At 43.7% G+C, this 27,621-nt stretch overlaps 2 protein-coding genes across 5 annotated transcripts; both read left to right on the top strand.

The window, feature by feature from the left end:
* Window positions 1–96: 96 nt before the first annotated feature.
* si:ch73-40a2.1 (tyrosine-protein kinase receptor TYRO3) lies at window positions 97–14,827 on the top strand. 4 transcript variants are annotated; one of them, XM_034557542.1, is made up of 15 exons: window positions 97–263; window positions 1,090–1,151; window positions 1,853–2,465; window positions 3,398–3,553; window positions 3,822–4,154; window positions 5,029–5,218; window positions 5,702–5,793; window positions 8,834–8,947; window positions 11,150–11,230; window positions 11,309–11,401; window positions 12,270–12,391; window positions 12,813–12,922; window positions 13,241–13,400; window positions 13,510–13,646; window positions 14,269–14,827. In XM_034557542.1, the coding sequence occupies exons 1-15, from the start codon at window positions 158–160 to the stop codon at window positions 14,600–14,602; spliced, it is 2,703 nt and encodes a 900-aa protein (XP_034413433.1). In that variant the 5' UTR covers window positions 97–157; the 3' UTR covers window positions 14,603–14,827. The 4 variants fall into 4 exon arrangements, with proteins under 4 accessions (XP_034413433.1, XP_034413434.1, XP_034413432.1 ...); XM_034557543.1 differs by lacking the exon at window positions 11,309–11,401 and having other exon boundaries at window positions 115–263; window positions 14,269–14,781; XM_034557541.1 differs by having other exon boundaries at window positions 115–263; window positions 11,150–11,401; window positions 14,269–14,779.
* A 345-nt stretch (window positions 14,828–15,172) lies between these two features.
* rab1ba (zRAB1B, member RAS oncogene family a) lies at window positions 15,173–25,393 on the top strand. The gene is made up of 6 exons (XM_034557545.1): window positions 15,173–15,479; window positions 17,787–17,859; window positions 18,577–18,672; window positions 20,664–20,759; window positions 21,239–21,370; window positions 22,658–25,393. Exons 1-6 carry the CDS (start codon window positions 15,466–15,468, stop codon window positions 22,850–22,852), a joined length of 606 nt encoding a protein of 201 aa, XP_034413436.1. The 5' UTR covers window positions 15,173–15,465; the 3' UTR covers window positions 22,853–25,393.
* The last annotated feature ends 2,228 nt before the right edge of the window (window positions 25,394–27,621 follow it).

Raw genomic sequence — 27,621 nt, 5'->3', positions numbered from 1 at the left:
GGGGGGGGGGGGGGGGGGGGGGGGGGGGGGGGGGGGGGGGGGGGGGGGGGGGGGGGGGGGGGGGGGGGGGGGGGGGGGGGGGGGAAGTGGGAGGGGGGGCAAAGAACTCAATGAGGAGCTCATGACAAGCAGAACACACTTCTAACCAGCTGGCATCATGTCTGCGTGTCACACGACGCTGTGGTGCGTCCGGCCTACTTTAATCCTATTGTGGATCTGGATGTGGGAAGCCGGCTGTGACATTCAATATCAGGCCGAGGAGGGTGAGTGTTCAGGTGTTTGACACTCAGGGATTGAACATCACTTCAATGAATATTTAAAACTTTGACATGCTTATGTGGCCGTGTTATCATATATATAATCTCTGAGGCACATTGTTAGGAGTGTGCTAGAAAAAACTGTTGATAAGATGATCATAGAAATGCCATCAGACGTAAGGGACTTTTCACACTTCATATATTTAATTTGTATATTTTTTAAGAGCGGGATTACATTTAAAATGCAGTGGTAGAAGAACTATTCAGACCTTGTGAGTAAAAATTCAAAGTTCAAAATGATTAAAATGGCAGAAGTATTTCCAGCAAAATATCATGATTGTATCAAAGGTTTAAAAGTAGTTGGGTTATAACTATTGATAGCTGCTATCTCTGCTATCTCTGTTAGCTGCTATCTCTGCTATCACCGATAGCTGCTATCTCTGCTATCACCGATAGCTGCTATTAGGCGTCACCATATTGAGAGCCGTGCGGAGGCAAAATAATCTCGCCTTTACTGAAATATTGTCATAAGATTTTCATTTTTGCAGGAACAAATTAATCAATGGAATGCTACTAAATATTTGTATATCTAGAAAGAGAAAACAAAGTCAGACAGCACCCTGATGAAGACGAGCTGGAAACACTTGGGAAATAATTGGGAATAAGAGTCAAGAGCAGCCTAATACTGATTGTTACAATGGGATGCAGAGTATTGTGCCTAATTGATGGGTGTGCTGCTGGACGGAACAGTTATTTTTCAGTTTGGAAAAATTTAGTTTTTTTACACAGAGTCCAGCTTGATTAACTTTCTCTGTCTTTGCTTTTTGTTTAGTGGAGATTTTCCATTCTGATAAACAAACAAGGCTGGAATGGAAATCTGAGCCGGCGAGTGAAGTAAGTTGGGTTGCTAACTGACAAGTGGTTATTTCATTATAAGGCTTGTATCAAGTACTGTAAATTCACACTTTAATTTATCGCTTAGTAATTACAACAGTTGACCTAATTGTTAATTGCAAGTTGTATGAACACATGCTATTACATTTCCTGCAAGGTGGTACTTTATTAACATGTGATTTATTTATTTCAGCATTTTAATGACTATTGAATGACTTTAACTCATTTTCACATTGGTGCGGAAGCTGTCTGTAGCTCATCAAGATTCAAGTAATATGATATGAATTTGGAAGAAAAATAAATATACATACCCAGATGTTATTCAACTATCTCACAACTCCCAGTAAATTAATAATCACTCTTAAAAAACATATGTTTGGCGCTCAGTTGGTTATGTTGTGAGTACAAAGGCAACGCTACTGTCGGCGAGAAGCCACCAAGGCTGAGAGTTTAGCCAACAAAAGAGTGGGTAACGAAATGCAGAAAATGCAAAGGTAACATGACAGAGGTAAAAGATGAGGTATTTAAGATATCAACATTTTCATCAAACATATTACATTAACAGTTAACACCTTGTGATACCACAAAAATAGGTAAACAAGACCACATTTGTCTTGTACTGAGGTTGTTGAGGCTCCTCTGTTTTTTTGTGTGAACTTGTAGTTTCACTGATGTTCTCTTGCATCTTCCCGTCATCCCAGTGGAGTGAAGTTCTGCTCACAGTGGGCACACCGCGTTCCGTACCCGTGCTCCAAGCTTGTGGAAGAAGAAGAACAAGAACTATTTTAAGCCACTGGATGGAGCGGAAAGATGCCCACCATCTACTGATGGATGTTTCATTTGCCCAAGAAGAGGAGTCGTCCGGTCAGCTCGGCCCTCTACAAGTTCACCTGTTGGACTCAAACACACCAATCGCAACATTTCAAAATACTATGACAGTCCTGGACCTTCAGACCTCCAAGCCGTTCCCTTCCACATTCCCTCCTATAGCCAACTACCTGAACCGTAGCCGGGCTCTGAGTCTGGGCTCCGTCAGCAGCAGGGGCTTCCAGCTGGCCCTCTCCTACTCAGGAACATGTGTGCTGGTAACATCCATCAGACTGTACTACAGGAGGTGCCCTGACACCGTGGCCCACCTGGCTGCGTTTAAGGGGACCGGGGCCGCGTCAGGTCCATTGATGGGTTCCTGCGTCAAGGGAGCTGTGGCGGTTTTCCCACCTGTTAGAGAGTGTGATGTGGAGGGACTTTGGGGTCCACTGCATGGGGTGTGTGCCTGTGAAGCCGGCCATCAAGTCAAGGATGACACCTGTCAAGGTATGGAGATTTACACTTTATTCAAATTCCAAAAAGGAGCTGTCCTGGCACAACAATCAATACCAGAATACAAATGGATGGCAGAGTTTAAAGTGGCAATAGACATATTTTAAACTTTAATTCATCATTATGAAGTAAATGTTAATTGCACAATGTAACGACTCAGTGGTTCCATAAAGTGTGGCTCAGGGGTTGAGCAGGATCGTCCTTCAATCGAAGGATTGGCGGTTCGATCCCCAGCTCCGCTAGTCCATGTCTGGGTCCTTGGGCAAGATGCTTAACCCCGATTGGCCCCCACAGGCTGTTACTGCGGTGGGTGAATGGGTATGAATGTTAGATAGTTCTGATGGGCAGGTGGCCCCTTGCATATGGTAGTCCCTACCATCACGATACAAGTAAATATTAAATGGACCTGTACTTGTTTAGCGCTTTTAGCCGGAATAAGTGAGTATCAAGAAGTGTCGGTGCAGAGATGTCATAGATATGTTTGAGGTCGAATAAAAAGAGTTGCCATTACATAGTTTGTCATAAAGCACTTTATTGTGACACTGTAAAATGTCCCAATCACTACATATCTCACTCACAATTTAAGAAAAACTAAATTTGCTGATATGTCATCGGATCAAAAAGCCCCATTCAAACTTAACCACTACAACTACAATCTGATCTGAGCATTTATAGCAGAGGGTTCGCTGCCTTGCTCTAGGGTCCCTGCCAGAATGTTGTCAATGTGTTTGTTGTATATCTGGTTATTAGTTCTTGAGATCTTTAGGTCTGGATCGAAGTGTCTTTGCCAAACTCTGCCACTAGTGGAACATGCAATCATTTCAAATGGAAACGCTGTATCTTACAGCAAAAACAAACATTACAACGCTTTTACAAACACCACCAGCATCAGCGGTAGGAGATGATCACTATTTCTGTTTCACCAGCATGTTGGACGGGCTTCTACAAACCAGCCAATGAGAGTGGAGAATGCCGGGCGTGCCCGCTGAATAGCAGGACGCGTGGTGAGGGATCAGAGAGTTGCGACTGTATGCAGGGTTTCAGCCGCCTGCCAACTGACCCTGATGAGTTCGGCTGCACCAGTAAGAAACACCCGTGTCCTCTTATTATACAAATAATGCATGGGATTGGACATTAAAGCCACTATTGTGACTTAGAAAATCCTCAACTTTGGCTGGTAGTATATACTGGGACTACCAGGAAGACACAGTGGTGGACAGTAATGGACTTTGATTATATACCTATTGTAAAATTGACCAATGACACTGGTAGTCTACCTTCTGCACTTGTATACCTTTATTTAATGTGATTCTAATAACATGTGTTTTGCTTCCCCGTCTTGTCCTCCAGAGCCGCCCTCCGCCCCTGTGAATTTAACGGCCTATCATCATAATGACTCAGTGCTGATGGTGACCTGGGATCCTCCGCATGACCGGGGCGGCAGACAGGAAGTGACGTATTGCATCAAGTGTGAGAGGGAAGCGGATTCTGGCCGTCGGTGGGAGGCATGTGGGGACGAGGTGGTTTTCCTGCCAGACTCGGCAGGGCTGACAAACACGTCGGTCAGCATCACAGAACTGAAACCACAGCACGACTACAGACTCTCGGTGCAAGCCCGGAACGATATATCCACCCTGAGGGGGGCGCAGCCTTCATCCACTACCACTGTCACCGTACATAGATGTATGTAAGCCCGACTAGATGTCGTCAATACGTTAGATAGTCCAGTAAAAGTCTGCGAAATATTGGCCACTTCCTCAACAGGGAAGAGACAGCCAGTGCAGTGAGCAAATAGTAGGGTTCAATTCTGGTTTAATTTCTCAACAGTTCCCATGGTGAATGAGCTAAAGCCTGTTCATTTTTAAAGCAGGATTTTGCAACACAAACAAAACACATACTTCCTTATTCAATAAAAAAATCATACGCAGCAAAACACAGTCTCGCTCAATTCAGTACAGGATTTGTTGCCTTGGTTTTACTTTATCTGGTATGACCAATGTTAGCTAATATTAGCTTCCGTTCGCAATCTATAATATTGCTGTGTGATTGATAATACTGAGCCAGTTTGCCACCTTTATGACTTATCTCTACTATGCTACACTACATTTAACACTGTCCTGTAGTTGTTGTTAAGCACTGGGTACATTAGTATGTGTTCCACTAGTGGCAAAGTCTAGCAAAGTTAGTCAATCTCTAGTTTCAAGTCTTCTTCAATACAGCATGATGTTCATTTAGTAAATTGTGCTCCATTTAGAGTCACATAGATCATAAAGCGTGACGGCTGTAATCCAAGATGGCAAAGACAAAATCAACAAATTTAAGGCTCCACAAACCAATGGATGATGTCACACTTCTTACAGTCTATGGTCTACACCTAAATGTCTGGAGAACTAATAACCATATGGCCATGACATTTGCTGTGTATATTCATGGTCCCAAGAAGATGAATCCTCTGGTTACTATTACACAAAAAAAATGTATCTTTGAAGTAAATAGAATGCCAAAAGTGCTGTTATTTGGGAGTCACATAGATAACACTTCTTTTTATTTCTTACAGGGAAAGTTCCACCTGTGGTGATCGCTGTGACCCCGACCTTAAATGTCTCAGAGCAGCAAATAATGCCGGCTCCTCCTCAGAGTCGCCTCTCCATATGGCTGACAATCGGTGTTTTATTTGGCGTCCTGCTGCTCATAGCTTTAATCCCCATCGTTGTGTGTGTCCTACGCAACAACTACACTAAACTCAGGTCCACTTCCGTTTTTAATTCCCTGTAAAGGGAAAACTCGTTTGTTTTTGCAATAACTCTGTGTACACAAGGGAGAGCTCCACTAAATGTGGACTGCACACAGCAGCATGCTGGGAATGGGGGAAGATGATGAATTACACAATGGGAGGGTTCTGTGTATTATCAAAAATAACTAACAATATTGTGGCAGACAGAATTGCAATTTGCTATGTACTTTAATCACATTTCAATATTTTGATCTTATTCTAAGAAGTTTTAAGGTTATATTGTATATCAACATAATTTTACAACCATATTTGTATTGTGTGGGGACATTGGATAATAATTCATTTAGTGAAGTTTTTTTCCCCAAAGACAACATATTACCTATTTTCCAATGATTGAACTTGACTAAATGAATTATGTTTCCATGTGTGGGAACCCAATACACTGTTTACACATAAAATGATGATGACTAAACTTAAAGTTATAATTTTACTATAGGTCTGAACAGGAAGTAGAGCTTTTGCCAATGAATGCTGAATTTCCCTACCGACATCCACAGGAGGTGGAGGCTACACCCCAGATATCCAACAGTAAGCGCCATGTTCCTTTTTTTGTTTTTGTATCTTTGCTCAATGCTTTTGACACAAATCAAATCACTTACAAATACAATTTTATCCACGTCGGTTTACAACTTTGGATTCTGAAAAGTGAAGCAAATGAAGATACTTGCATTCTCTCTAATTTGATTGTTATAGATTGTATTTCTATACAAGAAAATGGTCTCAATCTCTTCTTTAAAGTGTTCATTTAGATAGACCATAAAGCAGGCTATGCTTTAGGGCGAGGCTACCTTGTGATTGACAGGTTACTACCATGGCCTTGTCTGATCTGGGAGTTATCGGTATTTTTGTCATACAACTTTATTCCTTTAACAACTAGGAGTGTTGAAAGCAGTCTTCCATTCGTCCCCCTCCCTTATTCTGACTAGATGATAGGCATTTCTTATGTCGAGTTTAGTAAAGACCTTCGCACCCTGTAACAGATCAAATTGTTATGGCTTGTCTCTGACCCCAAGCGCACGACAACAGGAAGGTTTAGTTTTCGCCGAACACACGGCGTAGTTTATTAGAGCACAACAAGTCGCTGGGAAAAGAAACACAAACAACTCGAAGTGTCCCCTTAGTCCACGGGTGATCGAACATCAAACCCAACAAAACCAAAAACTCTTCTTCTCCAGGGGAAGGGAAAAAAGGTAATCCTCTGGAAGGTCGAACAGAAAATAAATCCACACAAAAAAAAATAAAAAATACTCCACACAAAAAGTCAGCAAAGACACAAGGGAATGCTCAGTGAAGACACGAGGAGGAAAGTCCACGGACATCATGCCAAGAACTCGCAACGTCAGCACAGACAGTCCTGCTCTTTATCCCCCCCCCGCCGAATACTACGAGCTGACGAGCTGCAGCTGTGAGACGAGCTGAGTGGCTTCAGGTGTGAGTTGGAGCTCACCTGGCTTGTCCCCGCCTCCAAGCACGTAGCTCCCTGGCAGCGCTCTGAGGTACCGGGTGTCACTGTGTGACCGGGCTGAGGAGGGAGTCCGGCTGGCTGAGTCCTGACACAAATGCTGATAAGAGGGAGGGGGTACCTGTTCTTAATGGCGATTTTGTTCAAACCCCTGTAATCGATACAGGGGCAAAGGGTCTTGTCCTTCTTGCTGACAAAAAAAACAACCTGCTCCCGCTGGAGACGATGATGGTCTGATGAGACCTGGTGGGGAGGCATCTCTCTGAACACTCCTTCCGGCATGCGATCACAATCCCTGAAGCCCAGTCCCATATGGGGGTTGTGTTGGGACAAAATGAGCAGGTGTTGCAGGGACTGGAAATAGGTGAAAACAGATAGTCTGTGTGGTTGTCAGGGAAGGTTAGCTGTACGGGGAGGTGTGGCGAGTTACCCGGCAGAGTAGGCACCCATCGAGAGAGCTAGCTTCCAGGGGTTTGGATAGCGGAACGGCTCACTAACCCCAGTTTACGAGCCAATCCACTGTCCAGCAGGTTGGCGTCCGAACCGGAATCCACAAACACCATCTGACAGAGAGGGGAGAAGGGGGGCTGAGCAAAGGACTGGCGAGCTAAAGGAGCGACTAAGTCTCTCTCTAACCTTACAGCAAGGCATAAGGCATCGGGACTCCGAGTAATCCCTCACCACTAGTTCCTCCTTCACTGGGTTGCCCTCTAAGAAAAAACTCCTGGACAGATACATAAGACCACCTGCTATAGTTCTGAAGTCAATGGAAAACTCAGCTACGCTACCTGCCGTAGAGAAAGTAGGCATGAGGCAAAATCTTTACCGCTAACAGGGTAATCGAAAACCTACGCATCTCAGAGAAACACTGGTATGAGGAGTTAGCGGAAAACTGACTGTCCCATATGCTGGTAGCCCAGGCTAGCGCTCTCCTCCCAGTAAGTGACTCCATAATAAAAGGCAACCCTAGCTCTAACTGTCACATACCTAGAGGGCTGCTGGTCAAAAACTAAGGAGCATTGCATAAGAAAAAACTTGTATGTTCCCAGATCTCCAGCGCAGGAACGTGTGGCTCCCGGGAGCCAAAGGCTGGGTAGGGGGGTAGAGAAGGAGCAGGGCCTTCTGGGACTGAAGAGGGCAACTGTGAGGAAACTGGACGGAGCCGCTGTACGAGCTGGTTCACGTCCGCAGAAAGGGATTGGAGGGACTCCATCATGTCCCGGAGAAGTTGGTTGTAGCGGCCCACGAGAGCGCCTTGCGAGGCGAGAGCCTGACGGAGGGAACCTCAGTCTGCTGAGTCCATGTTGGCCAGTTTGTACTGTTAGGGAGCTGGGAGCCAGAGGGGGCAGGACTAAACAGCAGACTCAAGGCAAGGTAATCAGGTTCAAAACAAGGTCTTTACTTCAAGCAGGGTTTGGTACACAGGTAATCAGACAAGGAATCCGGATCGGCCAGGCAAAGAGTCATTGGGTGGACAAAAACAGGTTAAAACACAGGAAGGCACACTGGGGTAAATTGCTGGTAAGCTCATGGAACATTACAAGACAAACTGGCAGTAGTAGACACAGACCTAAATACACAAGGGAACGAGAAACAGGTGGAAACGATGAGGGCGGGGCTTGCAATCACACAGGAGGATGGCACACAGGGAGGGAGGTGAGTGACAGAAAACACAACAGAAACAGACAGTGACAACAAAAACTACCCAGAAGGTCTGGGCGTTACAATATACAGTTCCATGCACAGCAAAGACTTGAGCAATATCCTAGATCCTCTATATTTGCCTCTCTTATTTCCCTTTGGGTTTACAGTATATACTACAATTGTACATCATTTCTTATTTATATTATTTTTTACGAGTGTTGTGAGTGTGTATATATAGGTGCTTATTATTGTTAAAGATTGTGTTGCTACCCAATGTCATACCTAACACCCCTTCTTAATAATTAGTTAATGCATTGAGTTTAGTTTGATACTTTCAATTGACTGTTGCTTCACTGAATTAATTATCTTGTAAAACATCTTCAAATTGTTTGCTTATTTGAATAATTTCCTTTATGTTGGTACATTTGAGAAGTGAATACTTTGACTTCCTATTTGTTTCAGCGGCGGAGGGTGTGGTCCAGCTGTTGGAGGGGCTCAGCGGCAGGCTGCTGGACAGTCTTAAGGAGGTCCTGGTGGAGAGAAACAAGCTCACCCTGGGCAAGGAGCTTGGCAAAGGTCAGTTCATGTTCCTCATCAATAATGATCCCGTCATAGCCACCCAACCTAGAACCGTCGTTATTGGTGAATATATAGATATCTTGAACCCTCTCCTTCAGTACTCCTGCTGAGATAAAGCAGACCAGTTGACCTTCATGCAGGAAAACAGAGTTCATGTCCTGTCACAGTTCAGCGGGGAATGTTTCCTTTAAAAAAATTTAAAAAACCCTCTCTTTCCCAAAACGTGGGGTAAGTGTTTTTGTTGCTTATTCTTTAAACCATACCGCAACCATAGTTCAGTTTTCATGATTATGAGTTTCCCAACCATACTCCCCTGTAATGGACTACATTATCCAACAATGCATAAAAAAGTCAACAAGGGACGTTGCTAACCAAAGAGACTGCCACTATGCATAGCTGCCAGAATGACCTAAGTGGCAACTGAAAATAGACAATATTCTTCTTAATACTCAGTATACTGTCATTAGAATTAGACATCTTTGAATAATAAATTAGTGAATGATTTCTCATACAGCCTGGGACTTTCCACCAAAATCAACATTTGAATCAACCAGAGGGGAGAAAAAGGCCATAAAGATTTCATCTGGCTGGGTCGCCTTTGTTCCGGACTTTAAGCCGGCAAGGACTGATGGGAGGTTTAAACATTGACACAGAATTGGCATCACTTCTTACTGTTCTATTTCACCAAAGGGAGAACTGGATAGTTTTCAGAAAATTTCAGAGATATATGGTTTAGAAAAACTGGACTTTTTTAGGTACTTACAAACCAGGACCTACTTTAATAAGGAGATTAAAACAAAGGAGAAATGTAATGCCAATGTAATTGATATATTTATTGACATATATAAAACTATGGACAACAGGAAACTTATTTCAAAACTATACTCAAGTATTCAATCCAGTAGAAAACACTCAACAGATAAGGTTAGATTAAAATGGGAGAAAGAATCTGGACTTGTCATTTCAGAGGAGGACTGGTCAAATATGTGCTCTGTGCAGTCCACTTCCACCGGCTCGGGTCTCTGGAGGGAATTCTGTTGGCGAAATCTGATTAGATATTTCATAACCCCCAAATTAAAATGTACACAAACAGGGGAGGCTGGAAGGGGTCTATGCTGGAGGAAATGTGGAGAACAGCTGGCAGATCATTTCCATATAATCTGGAGCTGCCCAGCCATTCAGCCATACTGGCAGGCGGTAATGCAAGTAATACAAACAGTTTTTGGAGATGGAGTTGATTGTTCCTTTTCTACAGTGTATTTGGGCAACATCGCAGATCACCTATTGGTGCAAGACAAATATTTGTTAAAGATATTACTAGCAGCCAGCAAGAAAGCTGTAACACGAAAATGGCTGCAGGCCGTGCCACCAACAGAGACTGACTGGACAGATATTGTTACTGATGTTCAGAATATGGAGAGAATGACTTTCTCGCTGAATCTACGGTTCGATAAATTTTTGAATTATTGTAAAAATGGATTGTGTTTGTGACCTCATAGGATCATCACTGATCTGTTATTGGGTGAATTGACATTTATTTCCATCAGTATACCATTGGCATGAATGTATAGGTGACCAACCTTTTGTTCATGTATGTATGTTTGTCTCATTGTATCTTTAAAGTATATAAAAAAAAAGATTTCATCTGGTGGCTAAAATGATTCCCTGCACATTTTTTGTATTCTTGTATTAACAAGACTAATAGTCTACAGCCATTCTAGTGCCTCTCTTAATCTATACAAAGAGGGGCTTTGAGCTAAATGCTAACGTTAGGAAAAATGATTCTATCAAGTTACATGGCAATCCAATTGTAGTTGTCAAAAAGTCATGATTACCAAAATACTAAAGATACATCCGCTGGGAACCCTTGACATCTGAACCAAATTGTGTCCCAATCCATCAAGTAGATGTAGAAATATTTGACTTAATGAGTAAAAGCTTTGACCTGCTTGCACTAGAAGAAATGTCAAGGAATGTGACATTAGGATTCATCCTCTGGAGACCATGCATGACTACAAATTGTCATGGCAAACCATCCAAATGTTGCTCTGACCCTTCAAATCTTGACCAAAGTGGTGGAAAAAATCCTGACATTGTTGTCCCGAGAGCCAAGCCACCACAGTCTGAATGTTTAAAAAAATATTGGACTTGGGAGTAAAAGTGAGTGATCACATTTAGTCGTTTATTTCTGTTCTACAGGAGAGTTTGGCTCAGTCTACGAAGGCGTCTTTACACAAGACGAAGGTGTGGACATCAAGGTGGCCGTAAAGACCATGAGAGGTGTGTGTACTGAAATTGAACACGCTATCAAGACTACTGTTACTTCTTATTTGTGTATGTTTTCTCTGTCCCACATAGTTGGAATCCACAGCCAGGAAGACTTACATGAGTTTTTGAGAGAGGCAGAGATCATGAAGAACTTTAATCATGAAAATGTGGTCAGACTACTCGGTAAGATTACATGAATAAAATTAATTAGTTTATCATGATGACCCTAACTTCAAGGTCATGTCGTTTTTATGTATCTAAATCTAACCAAACTGTAACCATAGTGCTGTCACATCAACACTATAATTATGATTATGGTTTGGTGGGGCGACTGTGAATCATTGGTAGAGGTGTGATTGGGTGAATGATGACATGTAGTGTTAAAGTGCTTTGAGTGGTCGGAAGACTAGAAAAGCTCTATACAGTCCATTTACCATCTACGTCATAGAACTGATTTATTTTTCTTTCTAGAGTGCATATAACCAAAATATTCCGTTGAGTAAATCAGACGCTCATTAGATTAGCCTATGGCACATATTACGGTAAGGTTATGGGGAGGTTTGCTACTCCACAGTTATGCTCAGGTCATGACTTAATATAAAGATTTCTAAAGCCTTAACGAACTTATATAAAATGTTTAGCTGAACATGTAATTGTTGGTAATCTTGAGAAACTAGCAAGATTACATTTATTTTATAAATTTGATCCAACATCAACAACAACCGTGAGCAATGTTGCCTACTCTTTTGCAATGAAAGTAGCCAGCAGCGCTAGCTCCAAAAGTAGCTAATTCTAGCAAGAAAGTTGCCAAATCAGCAACTCTGACGGCCTTTTAGGCCTCCCTCCAAAGCCACTCCTGCGACAGATACCAGATACTGGATTTTTTTTTTTGCCATAGCATTTGATGTATTGATTGCTTTCAGGGTGTAATGAGCATTTCAACAAATATATCAAAACGGTTTAAATCGTGTGTCCGTAAATCTGATTTGGGGAAAGTTTGTTTGGTTTTAGAGGCAATTAAAGGTTTTGTGTGTGTGTGTGTCTCCTGCAGGGGTTTCTTTACAGAGAGATCAGGACTCTCCTCTGCCGATCCCTCTGGTCATCCTGCCTTACATGAAACATGGAGACCTGCGCCACTTCCTAATTGCTACACGATATGGCGATATTCCTATGGTGAGATGCAGTCAGCACATGCATATCCAGATGCACACAAGGGCACCTTGACATCTTGCTCCTGGAACCCACTTACGGTTGTGGTGACGTAAGGTAGTTATGACGAGGACCCGGTGCACGCCATATATGACGGGCCCTCGCTACTCACTGGCTCTTTTATGTTTGGAAGGCACGACTGATAGCTCGGCTTGTAGATGTGCTCAGCTTGTCAGTGTTGACATATTTCGTGCCTAAACTAGGTATATCCTCTTGTCACATGATCAAATAAAGACTTGACGTTGGACAACATCAACATATTACCCAGAAATCCTAATTCTTGTCATCACCTCTCTCACTTTCACATGCTTAAGTCTGCACATTTGTGTTCAAAATGGTTGAAATGAAATCAATGAGCACATCCTTCTGTCACCCTGTCTTCCAGTCTGTGCCCCATCAGAGTCTCTTGCGGTTCATGATCGACATTGCAGAAGGCATGGACTATCTGAGCACACAGGGCTTCCTGCACAGAGACCTGGCTGCACGCAACTGCATGTGAGTCCATCAGAGGGAGACATTGAGAGAGGGGGGGGGGGGGGGTTTAAAATGAAGGACTACTTGTTGGTATATGACTGTGCCTCTGTCCTCAGCCATTGGTATTCAACCATGGCTCGTATCTGGGAAGGAAGCTGCTCAAAATGTTAATAAAGCAGACTGAAGCCCTCAGAGGAGACATGTGAGATAAGAATGGAGTGGTTAGGACAAAAAAATAACAGAACTCTCAATTTATTATTTGATCTGACTCTAGAGAGCATCACCTGTGCAGATTACACTGAGTCCATTTAAAAAATAAAGAATATGTTTCATCCACAGGCTGAGCGATGACCTCAGGGTGTGTGTGGCCGACTTCGGCCTGTCCAAGAAAATCAATAGCAGCAATTACTATCGTCAAAAAGTAGTTACCCGTGTGCCAATCAAGTGGATGGCCATTGAGAGCCTGTCCGAGTCCGTCTACACCACCAAAGGTGACGTGGTGAGTCCAGGCTTCGTGGAGCATCACTATATTCAGACTGCCACATCAACTCCCGAAAGTCTTAATGTGTACACTGAGGGTGTGATTTTCTCGTCCCTGTCCTCTGAAGTGGTCTTTTGGAGTGACCATGTGGGAGATTGTGTCCCGGGGGAGGACTCCATATCCTGGAGTTCACAACCACGAGCTGCTGGAGCTGCTGCTGTCCGGACACAGGCTCAAACCCCCCGAGGACTGTGACCCCGGGCTGTGAGTTCCTGTGCTGGTTCAGGGGCACTCCTGGTTATACATAATAACAGAAAGCTGGGGTTACCAGAAGTCAATTCATGTTGAATATATGCTATGCATTAGTATATCCTAAAAGAACATACAGCACGTATACAGCAGGCTGTTTTGACAGGGACTATTTGTTTGACATTGTTACCTATCAATTTAAATATTTAAATGTATTAGTGGAGAATCTTTAAGAAATTTACAATAACTACAAGATGACACTATTTATACCTGTTTAACTTCTACCTCTAATTTTTAAATAGGGTTTCATACAAATATCAAATATGTTTTACCTTATTGTATTGTGCATTCTAATTGCATCGGGTATGTGAGTTATACTGATGCTCTTCAAATACAAATCAACAGAGTCAGAGACATTAAATAAATACATAAAGAAATATATATATATATCTATTACACAAAATTATACTTTTTCCCAGAATTCTTTTGATAAATGAAATATCACTCAACACAAAGATGAACCCTGTAACGACGGGTCACACACTGATGCCATGGGGATTATTATTATATATCTACAGTATGTATCTGCCTCACACTGCCTCCTCCCTCTCTTTCCTCCATCTCGCCCCAAACCCAGTTATGAAGTCATGCAGAGCTGCTGGGACCAGGAGCCGAGCTGCAGGCCCAGCTTCGGGGAACTGGGCGAGATGCTGACAGGTCTTCTGTCGCAGCTGCCAGAGCTGGAGGCCAGCCAGGAGGCCAACTACATCAACCATGGCCTGGAGGTCGCTGCTGCTGTTGCTGCCTCTCAGAATCTGCAAACAGATTCTGGAGGAAGATGGGAAAATGTCTACCTGCCTAGTCCTGTGGGTGCTGCTGCAGCAGCCAGAGATGAGAATGTGGAAGTAGAGGATGGCTACCTTAAGTATATTGCTGCTGCCTCAGCAGATAAAGGGGCCGACGGTTACTAAAAACAACAGGGTTTTTATGAAATTAAATTGTGGACCTCTCGTGATCTGTGTGACAGAGGCAGAGTGTGGTACTAAATATGGAAGTTGATATAGAGTTAGTGAGAGGAACACAAAGTTATTTTGCACTTTTTTGTATACCTGTTACTAGAAAGTATTTGTTACTAGAAAAAATATATACTTTATGGAAGTCTATTCCTTTATTTTATGAAATAAATGACAAAAGTCCAACAATATTGTCACATGTACAGTGATTTTATGAAAGGGATATATTGCAATCCAGCATAACAGAGCTAATTTGACATTCAAATCATCAATGAAAAGCTTGTCTCATTGATATTGAGTTGACCTTTGATAATTATTGCAATTTGAATTGTGTTTACATCACCCAGGCACCGAGCAGCTGCTTGACCTTTTGCTGTGAAACAGTACATCCTGTTGTTCCCAATGAGTGCAGGCTACATGACGTTAGTTGTTGTTTTTTACCGACTTGGTATGATAAACTACAACTCCCAGCACCACCTTAACAGTGGCTTCGGCCTGGTTTCTGAGTAGCGACACGTCACCTCACGTCACTACCGCACCTGCGCAGCCATCTTGAGCCGCTAGCGAGCAACGGACACAGAAAGGCAAAAAGAACAGGAGTAAAATACAGCAGCCTAACCTGAGGAACCAGGGATATGTCCGCTAGAATTAAGGACATATGAAACAGTAAAGGTCGAATACAGGGGAGCGACCACGGGACAATAACGGAGACGGTAACACAGTCATTTAGCTAAGTGCCTCGGACAACCGGACCTACAAGTCATCTTTTTCGCCGGAGTAGGAAGGAAGAGTCGACAGAAACACACATCCAGATTGAAACCATGAATCCCGAATAGTGAGTCACGTTAAACACGCTCCATTGTGAGGCGGCTACAGTCTGTGTGGTCTGTTGTGTAACATTGTATGAATAATGCAGACTAATGGAGCTGTCGATACGCGTATCGTAAACGTCGGCTAACGCTAGCCCGGCTCCCGGGAACAGGGCGCGGACCCGGTCCTTAATGTGTCAGGCTCGCCGACGTGTTTTCTTGGAAAACGTCAGCTGACGTTTTCGCTTGTGCCTCAACCGTGGCAGGCGACCTTTCCACGGGACGAGTAAACGAGCAGTGCGGTGTGTAGAGCCGGCCGGACGGCTCGCAAACCATGGTTGAATCCTGAGCTTTTAGCTCGACAGTAACGCTGCATGAAGTCATGTAACAGACCTGTGTCCTCGATAGACAGCCCGGTGCATCTCGTTACTGTAAGTCCACCATTGCCCGCTAACGTTGCTCTAAATTCGCCATAAGTGCGTTTTCGTTCAGTACCATTTTCAGTTTCTAGAAATGGCTTCCGGTTTACTAAAATGCTTAACGTTGCGAGCAGAGTGCACCATTGGCATTCATTTGTAGATGTGTTGAACTCACTTTATATGTTTGTATAACTATTTTTTGTCAAAACGTGGTTAGGGGGTTCTCACGCTGAATGCCGTTGTCCCTGCTAAATGTGTGCTACTTTCTCGGATCAAATGCTCTCCATTGCGCCCCTTGTCTGGGCCAGTGCTCTGGCCTCATGATGGCAGGTACAGCGGACGTTTGACAGCGGGCCTGCCGCCCTGAAACGAGAGGAAGCCCCGCTTGTCATCCGAATCTGTCGGTCCGTGCTGAGAAGTCCCTCTGAGTTCCGATAAACCCGGTCTAACTGGCTAAGCTAACACCTCCACACCCTTACAGACAAACAAGTGTTGCTCCGTGTGTTTACTTTATAACCTCGTCTCTGGTTCAATACGCCATCATAGCGCCTGCTGTTACACACGGGATCGTAGGAGGCACCCGGTTCACGGGATCGTAGGAGAAACGCACCAACACACGTGCAGCGTTGTCTGGTTCAACAGCAATATTTAATTTTGTATTTTTTTGGGGTTGGGGGGTCCATATATTTTGGCCGGTCCATGTTTGGGTGTTTGTTTTAATTTAATTGTAAAAAAAGTGGTTGCCGCCAAGACTTGGTTTCAAAAAGGTTGCCAATGGCTTCTTTTATTTAAAGAAAAGTTGGAAAAAACTATTCATAGTCCTCAAAGTAAGGAATCAGAAAAAGTTAAATGTTTGTATCAAAATAAAACTCAAAGTTTCAGACGATACACTGCCCTACTTATTAATAATTACTACTTGGCTTTTTCACATCGCTGAGTTAAATTCAGGGCTATGCACTTCAGGTGGTCTTTGATAGCTTGTTGAAATGAATGTCGGCTGATTCTGGTCCTGGTGGACCTCAGCATCCGTCCCTAATCAACACAATACACAGCCACATAGAAATGTGAACTGGGCTGATTGCAACAGAGCTGTTGATCAAGTGTGTGTGAGATATTACCAGCTGATTGAGTGTCAGGCTGTGATACATGACAGGTCTCAATTTTACTGTGACATAAGAAGTGGTGTTGGGCAATTCTCCACAGCTGTCTGTGCTGTGTGTCAAATTCATGTGATGTTGTTTACCTCTCAGTGATTGGGTGGGGTATCCCATCTCAACAGAAAAACAAGGTTTATATTCCTCGAAATACATCTTTAAAGTTTCTAGTGTGATAAACAGCCCTCACTCCAGGGCCGGATTTATCTGCTGGAGGGGCCCCCGGGCCACGAGTGTGTGTGTGCTTGTCCCCTGATAACCATCCCATTACTCCCACTCTGTGCTGATTACTGCCTGGCCCTAGCATTGTTTGAGTATTGACATTATTATTGAATTGTAAAAAAACAATCGGACAAAAGCAAAAAATCTATACTCGCGGTCGCCTCACAATACAAATATTTTTTGGAAAATACAACATAAAACAGCGTTGTCTCAATACGATCCTAATGAGTAATGTCAGGATTGTTAACACTGCAAAAAAACATTTCACCCCGTCGAGTCTGCAATGTGAAAGCATGATATATCGTCTCCCTCTGTGCCATAGCGCTCCATTGTTAAAATCACACCACAAATACTCACTGAAGTGCCAAATGTTAATTTGTTCCGCCGCTGAAAATAGTCTCATAAATGCATGAATCCAGCTGTTGCAGGAAAATACTACAGCTTCATTCTATATCGTGTACATTTAGCTATTTATCAGCCGTGGTATTGTAAGGATAGAAAAGTGCCCCTGTGCTAACCTGGACCGCTCTTCTTTCAGTGACTACCTGTTCAAGCTGCTGCTCATCGGAGACTCTGGAGTAGGGAAGTCCTGTCTCTTGCTCCGCTTCGCCGTGAGTAGTTCCGCCTCACATTACATTACATGTCATTTAGCTGACGCTTTTATCCAAAGCAACTTACAGTAAGTGCATTCAACCATGAGTCCAAATTCAGTACAACAAGAATCGAGAAAGTACAATTTCTTCAATAAAGTTGAACTACAAAGTGCTATCAGTAAGAGACATTTAAGTGCTACTAAAGTGCTACTACGGCTCTACCTTCCCTATTCAAGGTATAGTCGAAAAAGATGTGTTTTTAGTTTGCGACGGAAGATGTAGAGACTTTCTGCTGTCCTGATGTCAATGGGGAGCTCGTTCCACCAATGAGGAGCCAGCACAGCAAACAGTCGTGACTTTGTAGAGTGTTTAGCTCGAAGTGAAGGAGCTACAAGCCGATTGGCAGAAGCCGAGCGAAGTGAACGAGGTGGGGTGTACGGTTTGACCATGTCCTGGATGGAGACCGGACCCGATCTGTTCGCAGCACGGTACGCAAGTACCAATGTTTTGAAGCGGATGCGGGCGGCCACCGGTAACCAGTGAAGGTCGCGGAGGATTGTGGGTAAATTTCGGGAGGTTAACGACCAGTCGGATGGCATTAGCAGGTAGACCTGCCAGGAGGGAGTTGCAGTAGTCTAGCTGTGAGATGACCAGAGCCTGGACCCTCCCAAAGCCTGTGTTTCCGTCACCTCTAAATGTCTATGCTCCGACCACAACCTGTCTCCCTCTCCGCAGGACGACACCTACACAGAGAGCTACATCAGCACCATCGGAGTGGACTTTAAGATCCGCACCATCGAGCTGGACGGCAAGACCATCAAACTGCAGATTGTGAGACACACAGACACACACAGACACACACAGACACACACAGACACACACAGACACACACACACACACACAGACACACACACAGACACACACACACACAGACACACACACAGACACACACACAGACACACACAGACACACACACACACACACACACACAGACACACACACAGACACACACACACAGACACACACACAGACACACACACAGACACACACACAGACACACACAGACACACACACACAGACACAGACACAGACAGACACACACACACACAGACACACACACACACACACACACAGACAGACAGACAGAACTTCATAACCCTCCCCTGAGCTCGGGGCTTACATCCAACCATTGCGATGAAAACACACAATGTGTGTGTGTGTGTGTGTGTGTGAGAGAGCCTGGCTTAATTAAGGGGATCAGGCTCTGCCATCCCAAACACAACCAGTTTGTAAAGCAGACACACTGTAACTCTGCTTATACACATACACACACCTGGTCAGCTTTCTTTGTTCCATTTTGGGTGAAACACTGCGCTCGTCACTCTTTTATCCAAGCTTTCAATCAGTGTTTGAGGCGGTAGGACAAATAGCATTAAAGTAGTTTTATTTAGCTTTCCCTTCATCCAGAGCAAGTGGGCTCTATCTAGTGCCGACTTACTTGCTGTGGATATTCTGTATCATAGCAACCAGACGAAACCAAAGCTCTCTGTGAAAAAAAGAAAAAAACACTGAAACTGAAAGTGCTCTCATCTGGGAATAGAAAAAACACTTTGTAAAAATATATGTTGAAACAAGTTAACTATTGACAGAAATAATTTAACCTGCATATTTATATGTAGCCTATTATAAATACATAATATTCAATTCATATTAAACTGCTTTTATTCAGGAAGATTATATAAAACAGGTAGCCCTCCATATTTCTCTCTAGCTTCCCATCGACTGAAGCTTTAAGAACCTTGTGAAGCTTCAGTACTGGGTTCTTCTGTGTGTTTACATTGTATTCTCAAACTGGTACTGGTAGTACTGGTGTGCAGCCCCCTGACTTCAGCGCCCTCTGCATGGCTTCACGTCCATCAAGCGTTCTGTTCTTTTTCTTTTTAAGAATTTGGTGACCTGCTCCTTGCAGACACAGGACCATAATGATTTGAGCCGTTGGATCTTTTTGTGATGTCACATCTGTTCGACCAATCACGTGACAGCACCTGGCACTTAGATTCAGGATCACTTCCTCATCAGCACTCATATTTCTTTCCAGGACCTCTCCTCAAAGGAGGTGACTACATCATTTTAGTTTTTTGTTTTGCAGTAGAACAAATATGATCATTGGGTGGTGCTTGTTGAAAATAAATATATTGTTCATTTTGATTCACAAAGTCTGAGGACACCCCAGGATGGTTAACCGGCGTTTAGGAGAGGTCCGACTTGGCAATGAAAGACCTGCTTCATTAAGAAGGACCTCCTGAAACTAAGTTACGCTAGTCGGGTCCGTGTGGTCAGATGACACGAGCGCTCCCGTGACTTTGAATCGGAAGGAGGAGGAACGTTCGCGTCAAATCATCGGTGGCAGGAAACCGGCCACAAAAGAATCCACTGTGTCCCTCACAGGCGCAGACATGGGGCTGGTGATACTGTGAGGAGTCTGGCATACACCTGCAGCCTCAACCGCCAACTACATAAAAGCACAAGTTCTAGAGCACACAGTTTTTTGTCCTACTCCATAAATACTTCAGATGAACTAATAGCCAGTTCTCCTATAAGTGTGTTGTAGTCAGCGGGAATGAAGAAAACCACTGAGGGGTTGAAGTCAGCTGTTTTCTATTAGCCTGTATGGAATGTGGTCAACTCAGTATAATGTGCTCATCATCACGTGCTGCTCCTAACAATACACAAGAGACTTGTTCTTTATTTGTTTATTCAGATTTCTTTATGATGTCGTGTTTTCATGGTATCTATTTCTCATCATTCTCTCTCTCTCTCAGTGGGACACTGCCGGTCAGGAGAGGTTTCGCACCATCACCTCCAGTTACTACCGCGGAGCCCACGGCATCATAGTTGTATATGATGTGACAGATCAGGTGGGTTCAGAGAAGGAAGTGACGCCGTAGTTTAGTTTTGTTGTGTGTGTTGAGGTTCTGTTAATGTGAGGTTGGTCCGAACACAATGTTTGGTTCACATTCATCAGACCACAGGTGCGTACCGTGTAGTCCCCGTTGTATTGGAGGGAAGGCCGACATCTCTACCGCCAATATCTCCAACACTTGGCTACTCTAGCCAGCTAATATCTATATTAATAAATGGCAGTACAGGGAAGAGGGAAAATGTGTGTTTTTGATTTTGGGCTGCAATGTGCCTTTTTAAATTAGGAGAATAAGTTTGCAGAAGTAATGATCTGGTCCGACTTCATTTCTGGGGCAAACTAAAAAAGAAAACCCTCTGATTTTTACAGTTGGTAAAATACAAACTACCGCCCCCCCACTGTATAAATGCCACTGCACAGTCACAGCTGTGATACAAAGCTGTAAACTGACCCGCTTCCATTCTCGTCGCCACGCAGGAGTCCTATAACAACGTCAAGCAGTGGCTCCAGGAAATCGACCGCTACGCCAGTGAAAATGTCAACAAGCTGCTGGTGGGCAACAAGTGTGACCTGACCACGAAGAAAGTAGTGGACTACACAACAGCCAAGGTGAGGCTGCTTTCTGTCAACCCGTTTGATATCCCTCTGGATTTTATACAATCATTTTGATCAGTTAATAAAATAGACGTTTATGGTCTTAATTATCTATCTTTGATGGTAAATTCAGCGTTATGCACATTAACATATCACTGCTGAAAGCACGTTTTCCTTTCCAACACGTATACGAGCTTCTGCTTTGCCATCTTTTTAATTGCTGTGATCTGTCACAATAAAAGCCCACAAGGAAAAGGATGGATTATGCCCATTGCCAGAGGTCTTATAATGTGAAACACCTGTGCAGGGAAATGTATTTGTTATGATCAGCAATCCGAAAACCGCCAATAATATTTATTATTGAATGTACTTTATTATAATGTTTATATTGAAAACATCCAACTGAATTGGTTTGTGTTTTTTTCTTAAAATGTTATTTCTAGGGCTGTACTGATTTTCTTATTTCTTTCTTCAAATGTCTGTTATGCAATAGGAAGTTATCCCCTAATCGTATTGTGGTTATATGAATGTTGTTAGATTGCTGCTAGACTGGTGTGAGCTTCCACATCACAACGAACAGACACACAAAGGAAAAAAGAGGCACCGCAGCGTTCAATGTGGATTTTGAATTGGAATTATTCATCTTTCCCACTTTATTACTTGCATCAAGACACATTTGTTGTATTTGAAGTTTAAATGTGTAAATGAGGCATATAAGATGTGCTTATGTCTCTTTGTATCACTCCATTAATCAGAATGTAACGACATTCAAATATATTTTTAGGCTGTGTTTTAGAGCTAAATTGCTGCATAAATCAGGCAATGAATGATGAAAAACCTTCAAAATATAGAGAAGAATGAAAGTGGAGATTTCTGGCTGAGAAAAAGCTCATAAATTATTAAATTCTTTGACTGGGTAAAAAATACAACAAATAGATATCACCATGAAACTTCTCCAGTTGATCACTGACAGTCATCTTTTGCATTACAGGTTTTCAGAAATGTGTTGTATTATCTAATGATAACTTTTGGTGAATTTAGTCAATATACAGATGCAAAGAGACAGAAGTAGTCAAATATACTAATACAAAAAAGATTTCACCACCAGTCTAAAAGAAGACGTTTTCCCAAAGTCCCTAAAAATGACCAGTGCATGATTATAACAATGTTTTTGCCTGTCCTCTTATAGTTAATAGTGAAAAACCCACAAGAGCATCAACGTGTGCTCTCGTCCTCTAGAGTCGTGTTACTGTCTGACTCCCTCCTGTATGTTCTGAATGCACACTTTCTCCCCGTTGGCAGGAGTTCGCCGACTCCTTGGCCATCCCCTTCCTGGAGACGAGCGCCAAGAACGCCACCAACGTGGAGCAGGCCTTCATGACCATGGCCGCGGAGATCAAGAAGCGCATGGGACCCGGGGCCACGGCCGGCGGAGACAAGCCCAACCTGAAGATCGAGAGCACCCCCGTCCGGCAGTCCGGAGGGGGCTGCTGTTAAGAGACCCCCCTTGCCCCCCCACCACCACCGCCACTACCACCCCTGACCACCACCCTCCACTGAATTCTCCATTTCTGTGTTCCGCCCATAACCTCACACCACCGCTCTGCCAGAAAAACACCCTGTTACCAGACTCCCCGACTCCCCCGTCCATCAGGAGACCCAGAGACTGTTGGCTCCAACAGAGGACAGATTAAACATGTCGGGCACCCATCAAACAACCGAGAGGGGAACGCTGTGAGGGAGCGACAGACGCCGGGGCCACGCCCACGTTCTGCCAAGAGGGCAGGAAGAAAACGGATGGGGGGGGGTATTGATTTAGGTTGGAATGGAGCCAGTGGAAGATTAGGTTTCAATTGAGCTTCTCTCTATACACACACCCACACAACAAACAACACACACACACACACACACACACTCACTCACTAGTGGGGAGGCACATGTTAAAAGAGATTCAAGCCTTTTGGCCAAAGTCTGTCTTTGCTGATCTCATTTTAGGTCCAAACTTGGAATCATTTACCTGCGCGCACAAACACACACATTTTGCAGTGTGCCGGAGTCACACGCTCTAGGAAGTGTTGCTGCATCATCGCTATTTATTGACAAAGATCTGGGGAAGGCCTTTCGGCACAGCTGTGTTCAGAGGGGAAATTCTCGCTTTACGTCATTGGGGTGAATTCGAGCCCCGTGCCTGTTCACTGCGTCCGACACACCTTTCTGAGCTTCTGTTCACGACTAGTTGGCATCGTTGGCTAAGTGCTAACCAGTCTGCGAGCCAGCTAGACGGAAGGAACACACTTTGCTCAAGAGACCAGTTTGTACCATCTGGTCTGCAAGCGGTGTCTCTTGTGGGGAACGTTCCCAGAGAAGTATGTGTAGCCAGTGTTTGACTCTTCGGCTCTCTTTGAACCCCAAAGTCAGAACTGCTGGGATGGTTTCACGGGCTCAACGTCAGAAATTCACAAAAAAGCTTTGGGCAGATTTACTGAAATGTTTTTTGCATTTGTTGTGAATGCGCTGTGATTCCCCCCCCTTTGGTTTGGACCTGTAATGACATCGCACACAGGAGCAAAGACAGACTGTTGTTGATTCCACATATAGAGCTGGGTTGGAGAATACATGGTGTTAGTGTTTCTGTTTTCTAGTCTCCATTTCAGCCACAAAAGAAGGCAACGTGAGAAAATGCTGTAACATTTAACACGGCCACTTCCTGGAATGACACTAAATATTCCTGTGTGTGTTTTGAGGGGGCACTCTCAGTTTAACTCAAAGAGAAACGATTGGCAAAATTCTGCATTGATCTTACAATGACTTTTATTATTGGTTTTATTATTTAGTTTTTTGTCATTGATACTCCTGATGCAACTTTTCCAATAACCCAAAGCGCTCCTGTTCCGTATGTGACAGAGGAGGATTAAGGGCGTCATTTCATTCTTGCTTGTTTGCAGATGAAGCCGAGGGGGAGATGGGGTGTGTCTGTTGGCTGAGCATGGGGGGCATGTGCAGGGGCTCCTGTTGGTCCATCACCATCGGCGTCGGATGCTTTATGGTTTTGTTTGTTCTTGTGATTCTTCTTCTTTGTTTGAGTCCTTCACACAAATGACTGTCCAAAGCTTTTCCAGGCACTGTTGGGGGATTCCACGAGCACGCCGGCCCCCATGTGCACACGGGGAGACTCCCTCTAGACACATCTTCAAAAAGAAGTTTTCAGTGTAGTTAATCATAACTCGAGGTCCGCTTACCGTCTTTTCACCGTGCTCGTCGGCAGGATGATGTTACTTCACCTGAGAGGAGCGAACTGGAGCCAGCCGTTGTTGTACGAGACATTCATGTGAACTGTTTGGATCAGACACGGGGCTGCGTGGTCGGCGTGGCGACGATGAGAATGGGCTTGTTGTTTACGTGCATGGAGCGCTGAAGCTCATAGCTGTGTTGGGTCTCAGCCGGATCTCCTGGGAAACCGGGAGGAATGTGAGTAGGAGAACGTCCCCCTGCCCGTACAAAGGGGCCTCCACACCCAAAACGGTTCGGTTGGGCCTCAAGTCGCAACTTTAGTTTTTTACAAAGACCTGGAACAGATCGTTAAAGGATCAACATGCTGTACTAGAGTAGCGTCTGGGCATTGTGAGAACTCATCCTCCATCACGCTGAGCAGAAGCTGTTCCGTAGTTTCATCACTTCAGTGGGGAGGGGGCATTCCGGAGGTCCAGGGACTGACTGGTCTTGGTTTGCTGACTGGATATGAACTCCCACCTCTCACCCCCCACCTCTCCAGCAAACCACTGCTACGCGAGTGCCGCCCCTTGCTCGGGCTTTGGTTCTCTGCAAGAAAAAGCCTGGGACACCAACACAGTTCCCCTGAGACCTGAATACAGGTGTGTGTGTGTGCGTGTGTGTGCGCGTGTGTGTCTGTCAGTCAGTCATTCCTGAGCTCTTTGGACACATGTTGGCATCACACCAGTCTCTCTAGAGTAAATGCAAAACAAGCAATCATTTGCCTATATTATATATATATATATATATATATATATATATATATATATATATATATATATATATATACACACACACACACACACACACACACGCATACATAAATATATATATATAATACCGGATGTTTTGGGGTTTGACGACAGATTTTTTTCTTTTCTTTTTTTTTTTTTTAATCTTTGTTTCAACAAGTCTTGATATTCTATTGATTTTAATGTATTAATTGAATCCTACTACTGTGTCGTCTATTCCACGGAGGTATGAGGGGGATGCTGGGTAGGGCGGGGTATCCCGTTGGGGCGGGGTCAAAGACACGCAGGGGTAGTAGGGCTTTTGCTTATGAATGTGATTCTGATGAAACAGAACACTTGACTTTTCTTCTTAAGTTCACTTTTTGTATTGGTTCAGTTATGAAAGGGGTATTTGTCCCACGTCATTTGCACACTTTGTCCGTCGTTGTTCGTTGGCTGAATAAAGGCACTCACTAGGTGTTGTTTGGTAATAAAAAGCACCAGGCGGGAGCTCGCCTGTCAAGTCACCTTCTGTCTTTTTTTTCTGTTCGGCTGCTCTCCCTGCTGAGTTTGATCATGTTTTTCTTTCTGTACATATTATAAATATACTATATATAATAAAATGATGAAAAAGATCAACGTCAACATGAGAGCTGGTCTGGTATTGTTGTAACGGGTTCTTGGGGAGCTTTATGTTTCACTTCATATTCTACTCCATGTCTCTGGAACACCTGCAGGGAATCTCTTCAAATGTAGCTTTAATGTCCACCTGGACTCACGGAGGGTTGGAATGTGGTTGTCAAATGTCATAACTAAAGAATTCATATGCTAATCATGACAATTTCACTGAAATATCTAAAAAGATCAAATGCTGACATTTTGGACAGACACAGATGTAAACTGCAACTTGACAGGTTATATAATGTTTGTTACCCACAACGCTATTGTGGGTAACAATTAATGTGGGTAACAATCGGGAAGGGGGGGGGATATTCCGAGATTAAAGTAAAAATAATTCTCAACAAATCTTGGATATTCTCTGGAATGGAAGTGGTCAATGTATAGGAAAAATTATCAAATCCATCCATCCATTTTCAATACTGCTTATTTATTTATTTTTATATATATATATATATATATATATATATATATATATATATATATATATATATATATATATATATATATTTAAAGCGTTTATTTCTTTAAATGTTTATGATTATGGCTTACAGCTAATGAAAACCCCAAATTCAGTATCTAAAAATTACAATATTACATTAGACCATTTTAAAATAAAGGATTTGCAATGTTGGCCTATGTAAAGGTATGTCCATGTACTGTATCCAGTATGCCTCAATACATCAATGCGGCGCAGCACCCTCTGTGGTTTAGGTCAGGTGAGTTCACTGGCCAATCAAGCACAGCACACTGGTCATGAAAGCTGCTATTGGTACTGTTGGTCAGGTGCCAGGTTCTGCATCTCCATAAAGCTGGTCAGCATGGCAAGCATGAAGTTGCTTTCTCTGCTCATGGGATGGATGTGTACTGAACAGGAACACAATGGTGTTGGGGGTGAACATGTTGGCGCCTCCAAGTGGTAACATGGAAAAAGACACTGTTAGACAGCAGGGGGAGCTGCTACCTCGCAAGTCCCACTAAAGTTCCTTATTTTTGTCCGGATAGGTGCATCTGATGTCCACCCGGCCAGTAGTTGAGATATCTAGAATTCTAATGAAAGCATAATTTTCTCGACAGTCATTAGGGATGTTTCTTACATACACACATACAGTACGTGCACCGTTGTGGTCGACTGGAGCCCCCACAGGAACCATCCGTTACCCCGCTACCATACTGTAGATCTCCCCCGACTGCCTGTCACACACACACACACACACACACACACACACACACACACACACACAGCAGATCATCTGTAGGTGTGAGCAGCTCGGCTGAAGTACATCACCGTGTCAAATGGAGGGCAAATGAAGAGATACTTGACATTGAAGTTGCCAGTTGTTGTTTGGGGGTCTGGCACCGATATAAAGAACAACAACACTGCGGCGGCTCTGGATGGGATGATGACAGCTGCCCTCTGCGTCCGCTCTGCAGCGTGACCTTTTCAGCAGATATCACATGAGCAATGTGTTCATATCTAATCCAGAATATGCATATGTGTTGGAGATGTGTGTGAAGGTGCAGCTCCTTGTGGAGTTCTTCAACCTGGACAAGTTGAAGGCTTTGTCAGTGCTTTGGTGTTGAAAA

Source organism: Cyclopterus lumpus, chromosome 18 (genome assembly GCF_009769545.1).
Source record: "Cyclopterus lumpus isolate fCycLum1 chromosome 18, fCycLum1.pri, whole genome shotgun sequence".
NCBI lineage: Eukaryota > Metazoa > Chordata > Actinopteri > Perciformes > Cyclopteridae > Cyclopterus > Cyclopterus lumpus.
This window is presented reverse-complemented; position numbering and strand designations above follow the sequence as displayed.